Source organism: Glycine soja, chromosome 17 (assembly GCF_004193775.1).
Source record: "Glycine soja cultivar W05 chromosome 17, ASM419377v2, whole genome shotgun sequence".
NCBI classification, from domain to species: domain Eukaryota; kingdom Viridiplantae; phylum Streptophyta; class Magnoliopsida; order Fabales; family Fabaceae; genus Glycine; species Glycine soja.
In genome coordinates this window covers 40,479,212-40,493,590 of record NC_041018.1, presented here as the reverse complement: position 1 = coordinate 40,493,590, position 14,379 = coordinate 40,479,212, and the positions used below count along the sequence as shown (strand labels likewise).

Sequence of the window (14,379 nt, the reverse complement as noted above, 5' to 3'; positions counted from 1 at the left end):
TCTGTTGATTCTGTAAAAAAAATATAAATATCCGTTCATATCAGTATCAGTATACCTCCTCGTATGGAGTAGTAGTATGTGTTTCTTTATCATAAAAATCGTTTTCCTAAAAAGAAGTGCTTTTGTTATTGGCTATATTGATTCAACCTTCAATTATACTTGCAAAGAATTTAAGAACAACTGAATAACGAATTACGAAGATTTCTAGGCATCTATCAGAAATAGTAGATACACTAGTACCCTACCAAACCTAAGGTAGTACACTATTTACTATTTAGTAGTAGCATTTATCTTGTATGGTGGAGATAGAGATGGTTACATGGTATGTGATAAGAAATAAGAAATTAACAAATTGTTTGGATTTATGGAATTGGATTTTTTTTAGTTTACTGACTTTTATTTAGACTTGATTGAAGTATTTTTAACATATAAATTTTGCTTTTTAAAATAATGTATCTTAGATTAGTATAATTGTGTCTCTGCCAAGAAAACATTACTATAATTGTGTAGATTATTTGAATAATTTTAATTTTAATCTTTAAAATTTTTTTAAAGAAATTGTCAGAAAAAAAATTTAATAGCAAATATTCATAGATATTAGTAGATACTTGCGGATATTGAACAAATTCACGGGAATTAACTTAATGCATAGTCGTGTAGGTAGGTATGGGACAAGCATAGGTTCCACTATCTTCCTCGCTCTGCTGGCATCTTTAGTCACCTTGCTAACATGGATCAAACCTATTGAATCTAGGGATAAGGCAAATTGTATTAGTGTTCATGAACCAACTCAATTTAATAGAAAAAAAAAACTTATTCAAAATTTGAAAACTAAAAAAATTAATTTTTTTGTTAGATTGAATCAAATTTTGGATTTGATTTTGAAAATCGATCCTACCTAATCTAAACAAAACTATATATGTATATATTTTTATTTATAAATTTATGATATCACTCATTTAGCTTTTTTTATTTTTTATATATTTGTAAAATAGTGTATAATTTATAATTTTATGAAAATATATTCAATTAAAAATAACTTTTCTTGCTAATCAATTAAATAAGAGACAATCTTGTTTTAGTCAAAATAAGAGTAATTTAACAAATAGGCCATAGTGTGCAGTACATCCCTTTTAAAATTTAAAAAATGGCGAAGGAGAGCATAAAATAATGATTGATCACCACCTCGCTTCAGATTGATGAACATTGACGGACCATACAATACAAGAAATTCTGATACAAAACTTGTTTCTTAAGTTTTTAAAACTAAGCACTTGTAATACTCTCACCCTTTCTCTAAAGTTTTAAGCAACTGCTGAGTGACCATCATTGTATAGTATACTATATACACCGCATTGACACCTATCAAGATTTTAAGCCACTCTCTCAGTAAAACAAATTGGCCAAACTCCTGAATCCTGATTAAAACTCGTACTTCGTTTTGGGGTTACTAAACGTAGAAGGAAATATCTATAGAACATGATGGCTCATAGATGTTTATACGAGACAAATATTCCATGAGCCTTTTGATAGTGATAGAGAAACACAATGATAAGAATTAAAAGCAAAAGCATAAGCAATATATTCTAAGATCTAACCAGGTGAGATGATAAATTGGCATGTGAACGGTGAGATGTACATATATATCAAGAGGGTATGAAATTACTGCAATATGTACATAAAATGCAAAAGATCTTTTGCCACTCTCAAAACAAACATCTTCATGGAAGATTGATTCTCACAAACAAGAACGTTAGCAGGTAGATGGAACGTTAGCTAATCTATTAGTAAGTTTTAAATGCCCATTTTGATGATCAAGCCCTTCCTTTCCAACCCCAGATATGTAAACGTGCATCTCACATTGAGCAACGAGTTCAAAAATGCATGTGTCTCCAAAATTGATGTCATTATCACGAACAAAGGCCATCCACCCTCCACAAAAGGTGTGAACTGTTCTACCTTTTGCATCTGGAACCGAGTTCACAGTCCAGCATTCACCTCTTGAATTACGAAGTGTAACTTCAGTTTTGTAAGTTGGGAGATGTGCAGCTGAGAACTGGTATGGGATTTTCTACAATTTGTAACAGGCATTATATAACTTAGCATTGATATTAAATATATATCTATAAATAAAACAGTAAACGTGGACGCCAAACGGTTGTGCATTACTCACCAAAGTGTATGATCCACTGACATTGAACTTTTTCATTATTTTCACAAAACTAGGAAAAGGGGAAGTAAAAGCTTGAGCTACTCTTTGTTCATCGAGTGCAAACAACATTCTCAAACCAGCTTTAGCCTGTGAGCTTAGTTCATCGTCAACACGATGTCTCCTTGGAGCAGCTGTCATTGTTTACAGTTCAAAACTTCATAATTTGGAAGGTTGAAACTAGAAACTAATAGAAGGAAACCATTCAATATTTATCCTTTTGTTTTTTTCTTTCACTAGCAAAATAATACAATTCCTATTATATTGTTTTCCTTTTTCTTAATTTGAAAGAATTTCATAGAACTTTGTTGCAAAATCTTAAGATATATACATCTGACATAGAATTATAATTTTAGTGTGTCACCTATTGAGCAAGTAGAGAAAAACCTTACCCAACTTTTTATGGGCAGCTTTCGACTGAGGGCAAAGCCCCATCTTCTTAGAAGTATTTGAAGCTCTACTAGATTTCTTTAAGTCAATGGATAAAATAGTTTCTTGACCAATCTTTGACCACTTCTTATCCGATAGATCAACTTTTCTTATGCATTTTGAGTTGACTTTAGGATTCATTGGCATACATCTGGAAGTTACAGCATGTCCTGCACTAGGCCTAGTAATGGCTAGGTTTCCAACCTGGCAGTCAGACCCATCTTTTGCAACCTCAGCAATGCGAACACGTAATTCACACTCATGCACAAGCTCAAAAATGCAGATATCTCCAACCTTTATGTTATTACCACGAACAAAGGCCATCCATCCTCCACAAAGAGTGTGACTAGTATGCACTCTAGTTGTTGGCACGGAATTAACAGTCCAATGTTCTCCTTTCAAATTATGAAGAATAATCTTTATCTTGCAATTGGGAAGATGTGCCATCGAAAACTGATAAGGGATATTCTGCATTACAACATTTGTAAATCAGCATCAGCAACAAATTTATGTGTGCAGAGGAGCAGAAATAACTTCTTCAAGGTTGACATTCACTAATTAGGACTTAAAAGACGAATTTTTCATTGAGGACATCTTTTAATGGTAATGTATACAACTGAAATGCTTTTCATCCTCTGTATATGAAAGAAGGAGTACTATCAAGGTAAAAGATAATATCAGATAAATTTCTCAACCAGATGGAACACTACACAAGTAACTTAACAGAAAGCACAGAGACATAAAGCAACATTATTATTTAGAAATTAAAAATATGAACCACATATGGGAACAACCCACCAGAGTATATGAACCACTGACATTGAAGCTTTTCATGATTCTAACAAAATATGGAAAAGAGGAAATAAATGACTGGGAAACTTTTTTCTCATCGTGTGCTGATACATTTGATAATGAAACTCCACTGAGAATATAACGATGATCGTCCTTCCCACTTCTATACAGGATGGCAGTCTCTGCATTGCATAGATGATAGAACCATTCAAGCAATCATGAGTTTATGATTTTGTCAATATAATCTATTCTGGATAGCATTTCACATATAAAACTTCAAGGATCAAGTATTAAAGAAATGTAAGTTGTGGCATTAATATAATGATTAGAATTCAAAACGTTTTTCTAGACAGGTACCTATTAACTTTGCAAGATTGGATCAATTTTAGATCATTTTGGTGAGAACCAGAAGAACTTGATAAAAATTACTTGTACCTTCATCTTCTTTGCTATTGTCCATGTGAAAAGGCACAGGGACATCATTAGCTGAACATGCTTTGGAGGTTTCTTCGTTTTCTCTGAACATACTAATTGGTCTTACTATCTCATACCGCAATAGTTCTTTACCAACACCCAGTTCAAGTTCCTGGTTCTCATTGGTACTCATTATCTTTGAACTTTGACTGCATTCAGAATGAAACGCTGCCTCTTTCTCACATGCATCCTTATCAAATACTTGCACGGTAAAATGCAAGTGACCTTCATATCTGAAAACCAAAAGTTCACCACATTCTAGCTGATGATCCACCACAAATGTCGACCACCCATGATGGAGAAATAGATCATTTTCCTGCTTAATCAATTGCACTGTCCATGTTTTTCCACTAGGACCAGTCAACGAAACTGATCCATATGTCCTTCCCTCCATGTGACACACAAATCCATCGGGAAGTTTCTGTATCAAAAAAGAATTCAATTCCAAACAGAGAAATTCCAATAAGCAATTTGTAACAAGATTAACCCAAAATAAGCATTTTATGAGAAGAACATGAACTGTGACATCAACATTATTAATCTCCTACAACAATAGAACTGAGTAGGATAATCTAACTAAGAATGTAAAAAAAACTAAATTACTGCTTCCATTATTCGTCACATGATTTAAAGAACTTTCTAGACAACTGATTACAAATGGTATCTTTTAAGGAAAAAGTTTAGGACTTTTTTTTTTATGATCCGTGGAAATCGAAGACAATGTCTGGGGGTTTAACATAACTCATGCACCCTACTAAACCAGCTAAGCTAAACCTCCTTTTAGTTTCTTTGAAAGAAAAGATACATTTTTTTCATTAAAAACACACTTTTAGCTTATTATGGTTGCAGACAGATGCCTAGCTATAATGCATTGTATCTAAAAAGGGAAATGGGCAGCCTAAGTTGTAGCAAAAAGCTAGCTTTTAGATTGGATTCCATTGATTAAGAAAGTTACAAATTGGAGTTAGGGAACATGCAATTAGGCCAACAAGAACAAGAAGAAGAAGTTGAGGAATTACCAGTCTGTGAGAGCTGAAGGCAGAGGAATAAACCTCATAGAAATGAGGCTTTCTCATCATTCAAAAGCCCTATTTCTCTCTCTCTCTCTCTCTCTCTGTTTTGATTTCAACGTCGAATTTTAAGTAATGTGTTGCAGCCTCTCAACATCAAAAAACTCTTCTGAATTTTTAATTTCTGGAAATTTGGTTCATTTTGATGATCGCCAAATCACACATCTGGTGGGAGAGAAATGTGAAAAAATTACGGAAATTGGAAAATAATAATTAAAAAAATAAGAGAGGGTGAGAAATTGGGAGGAGAAGGTGCGAGCGTACCTTGGGTTTTCGTGGAGGAGTGTAGAACTGGTTTGGCCAAATCTGTGAAGCCTTGCCTGCTTCCTACTGCCAATGCTCATTTCTCTTTCATTTTCATTTCGGTCTCATTCTATTCTATTCTATGTTTCTTCAAACACTGAAACTCGCTTCCTATTATTTCACTTTAACTAAAAATCTCCATCTTCGGTATTAAATATTTAATTATGTTAAATATATGAAAAGTGAGAATTTTATAATTTATAATAATCTTATTAAATTATTTGTAGCTCACCATTACATGTAATCTAGATAAAAAAAAAAAAAAATTATGTTTCTTCATCATCAAATTTACCATTGTGCAATCACAATGTGAAGTTGGCGCGTGCTAATATACGCCCATTAAACGATGTCGTCTCTATTTACGCTCTGCAGCAAGAAGCGCGTGAGACCTGGATTCTCAATCGAGCGTATTGCCGGAAGTATTAAGTGATGAGTTACTCTAATACATTTTACATTTTTTCCCACACAAAAAAAATAAATAATACTTCAGTACATTTTTTAATATGTTTTTAATAATTTTTTATTAATTGAAACATATGAGAAATAAAAAAATAAGTAGGGCTCCATTTGGGAGCTGTGAAACTTTTTTTTCCTATCAATTTTAATTAATAATAAAAAAATGTATTTATAAAAATATATTAATAATATTTATTTTACAATCATATTTGAATAGTCGTTTCTAATAGAATTTGTATCATTCCTAGAAACAAAACACAAAAGGAGCAAGTTTGTTACTTCTATGTTTTTTCATTAGAATTCACGTGTTTGGGTTTTCAAGTGAGAAACAAATATATTCTAAAGGTACGTTTGATTTAACATTAGGTTAAACAACATGTTCTCATATATATTTTAAGAGAAGTAAGAATTCTGAATCTCCCAATCGTAAACCAAACATGTTCTATGTCATCTCCATAATGTAACAAATCGTGTTTAAATTTAGGAATGAGATTGAGTTTAATAAAAAAAGATTAATTTAACATGATGAATCACATCTAATAGCATATTTATAATCTCAAACAATTTAAAAATTTTCAGTTTATAAAAAAAATAATGACATTTGATTACATGTTATGTGAACATTAGTTTAGATCATATTAGTTTTAAATTACTTAATTATTTCTTCTCAAGGAATCACAACTCAAATCCCCTGTTAAGAGAGATAATTGCGTCTATTGTCCAATAATACCTCGAATAAGATTGTGCCTGGGAAAGAATATCCATGAAAGCAATCATCTTTAAAGATTGTGTTTAATTCTCTTTTAACAAATATTAGTATTAGATTTATTGTTTACCATAAGGAAGATAGATATGCAAGATTTAAATGCAAGGTTGTTATGTTAAAATTTGAAATCAGGTGATACATGTTGCAGTTTCACACGTGAATTGTTGTACTATTACTATTCTAATGGTTCGTAAGTTGAAACATTGTAATGACTTTAAGAATTGCATTTACATCCATTAAAATAAATTATTTTATACATGCTAAAAAGTTAATCGAGAAGTTATAAAGTATGTTGGTTATGTATTTGTGTTTTTTGTGATGAATTGTTAGCCAAAATGAATTAGTTGTCATATTTGTGGAGAGTATATTTCTCTGGTAACGTGGGGTTTAGGAGTTGATGAGTGTACTTCCTTAAAAAAAAAAAAAAGTTGATGAGTGTACTTGAGATGGAGTAAGTATCTTATGTATTGGTTGTAATCGGGATTCAACTTAGGGGGCTAAAAAGTCATTTGGTTGATACTTGGGAGCTTCATTACATTGTCTTTTATAATATGCATTAAGATTAATTTTTTTTCTCATAGTAATTTCACAAAAATTATTGATAAAAAAATAAAAAGTAGAAAACAAAGATATGTAAATTAATGATAATAATTCAAATTAAAGATATATAAATTACTTGTCAGGCCTTGAAAGCAAAAAAGGGTGTATGCGCAAATGAAAAAACAGGTGTAAAAAGAAGTTTTATTTTATTTCAAATAAGGGGTGTAAATGTAAGAGGAAAGGTGTGAATAGATTCTTTTTTTTACGCTTTCTCTTTTTGGGCTAAGGTTGGAATCGAGTCAGAGAAACCCAATCCAATCGACAATCAATCAACAGGATTGGAAAAACCCTAATTATCTAACCCCAAAATGGCGTAAGAAAGGAGGTTGCTACCACAAAGGGTGGTATGCCTCTGTGGCGCCACCGGTGTAGGACCCGACGACATTATAGCATGGTGGTGGCGCTGCGGCGGAGCTAAGGAAAATGAAAATGCCATAAGAAAGGTGATGAGGAATGCGTCAATAACCAAAAAACAAAACGCAATAACAAATTATACATCGCAATCCAATCCACATGAACCTTGTTGAGGGCCAATGTGCCCCCGGTGAAATAGAATGGAATGAAGCAGCAAATCGCAAAAAAGAAATGAAAGGAGAAAGAATGGGAGATGAAGAGAGGAGAGGAAAACGTGAGAAAGTGAAAGAATAAGGGATTACCTAATGACCCCTCTCTCTTCTCTGATGGCGTTGTCAAAAAGTTGTTCTTACTTTTTTGTTTTAATATATTATAATATATGTATCTAATAATAATAATAGTAATAATATAATATACATATGATACGTCATTGGGTATGATATAACATATGATATGTTGAACTTGATATAGTTTGTTTAAAGTTTATTAACTTTTAAAATAATTTAAACAATGATTTGTAATTAAATAATAATATAAAAATGTTTTATAATGTGAAATACATGAACATTAAATTCTTTTGATAAATGTCAAATCTGATACCCCTTGTACCAGTTTTGGATTTTCTTTAATAATATTTCATCTTTTGGCTTCTTGAAAAATGACTTAGTTAAGAGTTGAGCGAATCAATCAATTGTAAACATTGTGATTATCTTTGTTAAGAAGGTTATTCCATTAAAAAAATCTTCGAGCTATTCCATAAAATGAATAGTGAAATTTCCTCTATTCTAAGTTTGCATTAAAAAAAGATAAATGTAAAGACATAAAAACAAGAACAAGAAGTTATAACTAGTAAAGTCTTGCAAAGTAGCAGACTAAAAAAATAAATGCTAAAATATATTTTTCGTCTTTACAAATGTTTGAAATTTTGTCCCTATAAAATTTTGAGTATTTTTTGTACTCATAAAATTAAAAATTATTATTTTTTGGTCTGAATGTAGGTTCGAGTAAATTTGAATTTGCATGTTACTCTTTCATCAATTTCATCATTGATCATGAGAGTGAGTGATTTCTTGGGTTAAAAACAATCACAAAATACACCCACAAATTTGTGAATTCTTCTTCCCTAACCTCTAGCCCAGACCCGCCAACGACCACCATCCCTAACCTCACTTCAGCATAACCCCAATCAACATCCAGCCGTGCCACTGTGACCAACTACGACGCATTCAAATCTAGAAGGAGAAGATACAAATCTACAAAGGAGTTTCTTGTCATTGCCTGCACCACCTCCTCCTCTGCGTCGTGCCTTTGCTCTCTCCCTCCATGGATCCTCGCCTTTTCTTAAGGCTCATTGTCAACCAACCCTGCCCTAAAAAATTCCTATTGCTTCCAAAACCTACACACTCTTTGGTTCATCCTTCTTCTTCTCCATGCTTATGCAACATTGAAATCTAGAAATTAGTTGGCAACGAGTGCAAGAAGGTCAAGAAAGAGGCAGGGCCGGTCTTAACATTTTATGGGCCCAATGCAAAATAATAAATAAAGGGTCACTTATATATAACTATTTTAAAATAAATATTTATTCTAAAAATAAAATAGATACGTAATCTCATTAAAAAATGTATTATTATTGAATAACATATATCTAATAAATCTTACATGTTTTCTTCAATCGACTCTTGTGCTATCTTTTATCATCGGCAAAATATTTTCTCTACTTCTGGGATTGTTGTCTCACTTATCACTTGTAAAACAAAATACACACAAAATATTCTCTTATACTACAACTATGAAAAAGTGAAAGGAAAACAAAGGTTGGTTCTTCCGTCCCATTTTCTTTTTTTATCTTAAATTCTTGATTAAGGTGAAACAAGCTTTATTCACTTTAAATATTAAGCCACAACAACAATAACAAATCACGACAAGCAAGAAGTAAAACAACACTGATGCATCATTTGATCAATCCAACACCAATTATCCAAGTCAAACGAACACACACATAGGAATAACATTATAGAGTGAATGAATAGAAAATAACCTTTGAATTTCAAGACTTGTGAGTTCAATAATCCACTCAATAATCTGTTATCGTCGTGCGCGACACTGATAGCAACGTTGTTCTCAACCCTCTTCGTGATTTGGTCCTTCCCTCCTTGACTTGTTGGCTAAAGTTTATAAAGAAAATCACAATCCAGAGCACAATCCAAATGTTGTTGGCAATGATAGTCACTATTTAGTACAATATTAATAAGTAGTGTATTACTCTTCCTTTTTTTTTTTGGGTTCTCCCCTCTACAGTTCCTTGCTTTCCATACCTTTTATCATAAAAAAAATATTATTGTTTTCTCAAAGCTAGAAATTGGTGCAGGCTACTGAATAATTTGGTGAAAACTCAATGTTCAATTGCTTGTAACCTTTAAATTTGAGGTTGGAATTTGGGAATTGTTCTTGGGTGCGCTATATCGAGAAGTAGAGAAGAAGCTGAAAGGGTGAGTGGTGCATGAACTTTTTTTTCCCTTATTAATTGGTATATGAATTGGTAAGCCATAATAAAATGATTTTTTTTTAAGTATTACAATAAAATAAAAATTTGAGACCTCAAATTTACAGGTCTAGTGCAAATGCTAGGAAGAGGTTGTGTGATGCGAAGGAGGAGCTGGCGAAGGCAATGACGTGACTCGAAGAAGATGGGGTTATTGTTTGAATGATGAGGTTGAATGCGGTTGGAAGAAAGAGAGGATCAAATTTTTGTGACAATTTTTTCGTATTTTGTGTGTGTGTGTAGGGGTGGGGGTAAAACCCCATAAATCATAAGAAGAGAGTAATCGGTTATGGTGTGAATGAGTGAGTACACGTATATATCAAAGTCAAAAAATAATATATTTCAATTTTACAAAAACAAAAAAAGTTATTCAAAATTTTGTAAAAATAGATTCTGAATATTTCAATATTTATAAGGATAATAATATATTTAGAAAGTAAAAAATAAAAGATAAATGAAAAAACTTGCGATTATGTAATTATTTAATGATATTACAATTTATCGTATAGTTAGTATCTATAAGTTAAAACTACACATTTAGCCCCCACATATTTGAACAATTGAATTCAAATAAATTATCTTGCCAAATTTTCTAACCAATAAGAATCAAGTTAAATTATTTCCAATATGTTCTGTAAATATCTTACCAAGCAATTTTCCAAACATGTTATCAATAATAAATTAGCTCGTGTATTGTATAAGTATTTTTTAAAATTACAATTAAAAATAAAAGAGAATGACAATTACTTTTTAGTTATGACAAATATTTAAGATAATTATATAAGAAAAAAGGCAATGCAATGTGATCAAATTAGAAACTACAATGATAAATTTGTTGACTTTTATAAAATTATTTTAAAAATTATATAAAATTATTTTACACTATTCATGCATCACCATTAAATTTTAATTATAATTCAAGATTCAAATTAAAAACTTTTGGATTAAATTAAATTATCTCTTACCAAATAATAATTTTATATTTTTTAAATTTAATTATCATAATTAGGATGTTTCACTTCTCGAGTAATCCCACAAGTTGTTTGGATTGACTAAGACTAACTTTAGTGTCAGAGAACAAGGATCTTGAGTTCAAGATATGATTTTGTGTGAATCTTGTAATAAAGGTGTATTAAAAAATTTCTAAGATGAAGAATGAATTCTTGTATAAAAAATCTTAAAGATCTATGCACATGTTTAAAAAAAAATTACTTCAAAATATAAACTAATCAACGTGGGGAAGAAGGTCATTCAAGAAAAAAAAAACCAACAAAAGAGGAAAAGAATAGTAGAAAAATAGGACTGTGGAGGGCTCTCAAGGGGGAAGGAGGAAGGAGAGGGAGGAATGGATGGAAGGCTACAACCTAATCTTTTTCATTAAATTTAATTATTTAATTAATTATATTTAATTTAATAAATAATTAAATAAAATAATTAAAATTAAGATTCAGATGAGACCTAAAAAATCATCTAATATCTAAAAAAAGATTATCGTAAATCTTACCAGATCTTTAATCCCAAAAAATTATCATAAGTTATGGGTCCGAAAAAAAAATGATCTACTCTTCCGAATGACTTATTCCCACTTGAATATCTTGTCACTCTCCAATTTTATATTATATTGTTAATTGTTAATAGTGAATGAATATATTCTTTAATAAAATATAAGTTTTACGTAATCCGAAGGAGTTTGGCGAATCTGAGAGACGAGAGAAACGCTGTGTAGTTCCCATCAGAGATACCTCTGCTCTCGTCGGAGGTACCCTCCGTTGACGCTTCGAGAGGATGACTCCTTATCGTTTCCTCCTCTCATTCTTCATATTTCTCCTTCAATTCATCGCCTTTGCATCTTCTTCCACCCACTCCAATCTCACCCACATTTTGCAGGTTCCAAATCAACACTCCCATTTATTTATTTATTTTCTAAATCTGCTTATTACTAACTTAACTTCTTCGATTCGTGTAAACCAAGGATGTTCTGAAGGCGGTGTCGGCGAAACAGAAGTGGGATTCTTCCAATAACGACGACGTGAGAGTAACCAAGTTCGATGTCGGAAAGGTTATGTTCGGCACCTCCCTCAGCTACGAGTTCCGAATCAGATTCGGCACCGATAATAATGATAACTTCACCCTCAAATTCGTAGACCAAGTTGCCACGTGGAACAAGTTCAGAACGCCATTTACCGATTTACCCCCTCTCGTTCACCGGCTCGGTTCCTTCCCACTCCTTCATACCCTCAAATTGGAAGGTCCCTTTGCGTTGCGGGTCGATGCTCTTCACAACCTATCGCTATCCCTCCCCGTAAGCTATTTTTTCCATTCCTCTTAAGATTCTGTCATGTTTTTTTTTCCCTTATAAAATTTAGATCTTTGTATGCTAGGACTTGAAGGTTCCTTTAAAATTTGTAGTTTGTTCACTTTCTTTTCATATAGATGTTAATTTGATGGCAGGAACTCTTATACATAGAGAGAAAGAGAGTTTAATTTGTATGTACTATCATCAATCAATAAAAAATATTAGGTACGTATATGAAAGAGCTTAATGGCTATACATGGTCTGTGTAAAAATTTTATACTATTAAATCAATCGGAAATCACTTTTAATATGACTTTAAGATAAATATTGTAAAAATTAACAAACTTACCTTACATAGTGTTTTTGTGATTGAATGATAGTGTTAAAAATTGTTTTACCCAGTTGGTACATATGTTTTTTTCTTGATATTAAAAGTGGACAAACTTCTCATATATGATCATTTGTGATTGGATATATCTTGCAAGAGAGTATCAGCTAAGATGAGTGAATGTCAAATTGTCAACTGTATAATCAACAATGACCATCCAAGTATGGTGGATATCTGGTCAAGATTTACTCCTTTCACTTCTAATGCATTCACTATCCACATGTTTGGTTGCACATACTGTGCTCCGTGACGTGTGTCCATCTGAAGCTCTGTGGGCTTTCTTCAGTGTCATTTTCTTGTTTTGACGTGAATTTGAAGTGCAATGGGGATTAAGGACATTGATCCAAACACACACTATCTATAAAAGATCAAGTGTTATATAACAATAACTGTTGTGTTGATGACACTGGACAATTTGTTATTTCTTATGTGTTTTTTCTGTAGCCTTAAGCTTTACTTCATTTTTTTGATTGCTAACATAAACATCTTTCCTCTGTAGCTATTTTTTTTTTCGTCCAAGCAATCTATGATATATCCAAGTTAATTATTGTGGATAACTAGCAGTCTTGATATTTCGATAAATTCTGAGTTCTGACTCTGCCTGGCAGATGAATGTTTCGTACACTGGTTTGAAACACATACTTGTTGGTGAGGGTATTACAGTAGAAGTAAGAAGAGCACAAGAAATATCTCTTTTTTACTCGTCTGATCTTGATCTACAAATGAATGGAAGTGCCATGTGTAGTGAAGGGAAGAGTGACCTTTGGCCCTTTATGCAATCAACTTGCATGGCCCTGATTCCCATACGCATATCAGGGTCTGCATCTTTGGTTGCCTATAGAGCTCGAAACGCTTATGCACAAATAGCAACTACATTGATTTCAGAGGATGCTATTGAGCTGCTTCCAGAAAAATGTTACCATGGCCATGTGTTTAGAAAGCGAGCATGCCCCATTGATTCCTTAAGTTTGAGATTAAGTTTGTTGGAGAAAGTTTTGAGGAGTTTTCTTGACCATAAGATACTTAAAGATCAGCTTTTTGGCCTTCTTAAAGCAAATATTAAAGCATCAGCTGTTGTAAAGTTCCCCTTAGAATTAGAAAGGGACATAAGTAATAATGCCACTCTTAATCGTACGATTCCTGATTGGAGAACAAGGCCCGGTTTTGAAAGGTTCTGGTTTGAGATATTGGCCAGAGTTGAGGAAAACAAGCTCAAGCCTCTTTTAATCAAGGAAGTAAGACCTTTTATCGAATCAGTTTCAGTTTCCTGGGCGAATTTGATGTCCAATATGTCATATACAAAGTTGAGACCAGTGTTTTTTCTTCCGGAGCCTCTTACACTGGATGTGAAATGGTAGGAGAAACTCTTGTAAGCTATTGTTTTTTTACACTTTTTAGGTTATATTTGTAGATTCTTCTGTTGATCTTGTTATATGCGAGAGTTCAATTCTTGTAAAATATTACTCATGCACTCAGGATTGGTTCTTGTAAATACCAAAATAGGAGAGGAGAAAGAAGGAAGTGTAATTTGCGTTTACACGATTTGGTAATCTTTTAGGATATGAACCTAATTCTTTCTGATGAAGCAGTCTGGACTAAGCTGGTGGCTATTTCGTAATGTGTTAGTTTTTACCATGTTAGGTGGTTGTGCTGATTATGAAAAGAAAAAAAGAAAAAAATTCTATGGGGGAGGTATTGTA

At 32.4% G+C, this 14,379-nt stretch overlaps 2 protein-coding genes across 2 annotated transcripts; one reads left to right on the top strand and one right to left on the bottom strand.

Moving 5' to 3' along the window:
* Positions 1-1,582: 1,582 nt before the first annotated feature.
* LOC114394207 (B3 domain-containing protein Os01g0723500-like) lies at positions 1,583-5,400 on the bottom strand. Its single transcript, XM_028355861.1, has 7 exons — positions 5,239-5,400; positions 4,924-5,139; positions 3,866-4,325; positions 3,437-3,612; positions 2,602-3,106; positions 2,174-2,343; positions 1,583-2,071 (listed from the first exon to the last, which is right to left on the bottom strand). Exons 2-7 carry the CDS (start codon positions 4,981-4,983, stop codon positions 1,754-1,756), a joined length of 1,689 nt encoding a protein of 562 aa, XP_028211662.1. The 5' UTR covers positions 4,984-5,139; positions 5,239-5,400; the 3' UTR covers positions 1,583-1,753.
* Positions 5,401-11,643: 6,243 nt separating this feature from the next.
* Positions 11,644-14,379, top strand: LOC114394194. Its single transcript, XM_028355834.1, has 3 exons — positions 11,644-11,882; positions 11,968-12,297; positions 13,288-14,379. The coding sequence occupies exons 1-3, from the start codon at positions 11,781-11,783 to the stop codon at positions 14,035-14,037; spliced, it is 1,182 nt and encodes a 393-aa protein (XP_028211635.1). The 5' UTR covers positions 11,644-11,780; the 3' UTR covers positions 14,038-14,379.

Excerpts from the sequence above, each read along its gene's own strand:
- LOC114394207 (XM_028355861.1), bottom strand. The coding sequence starts at position 4,983 with ATGATGAGAAAGCCTCATTTCTATGAGGTTTATTCCTCTGCCTTCAGC. Across the intron at positions 4,326-4,923 it reads CCTTCAGCTCTCACAGACTG|AAACTTCCCGATGGATTTGT; the intron begins GTAATTCCTCAA and ends TTTTTGATACAG. Across the intron at positions 3,107-3,436 it reads TCAGTGGTTCATATACTCTG|AATATCCCTTATCAGTTTTC; the intron begins GTGGGTTGTTCC and ends GTTGTAATGCAG.
- LOC114394194 (XM_028355834.1), top strand. The coding sequence starts at position 11,781 with ATGACTCCTTATCGTTTCCTCCTCTCATTCTTCATATTTCTCCTTCAA. Across the intron at positions 11,883-11,967 it reads ATCTCACCCACATTTTGCAG|GATGTTCTGAAGGCGGTGTC; the intron begins GTTCCAAATCAA and ends GTGTAAACCAAG. Across the intron at positions 12,298-13,287 it reads ACCTATCGCTATCCCTCCCC|ATGAATGTTTCGTACACTGG; the intron begins GTAAGCTATTTT and ends TCTGCCTGGCAG.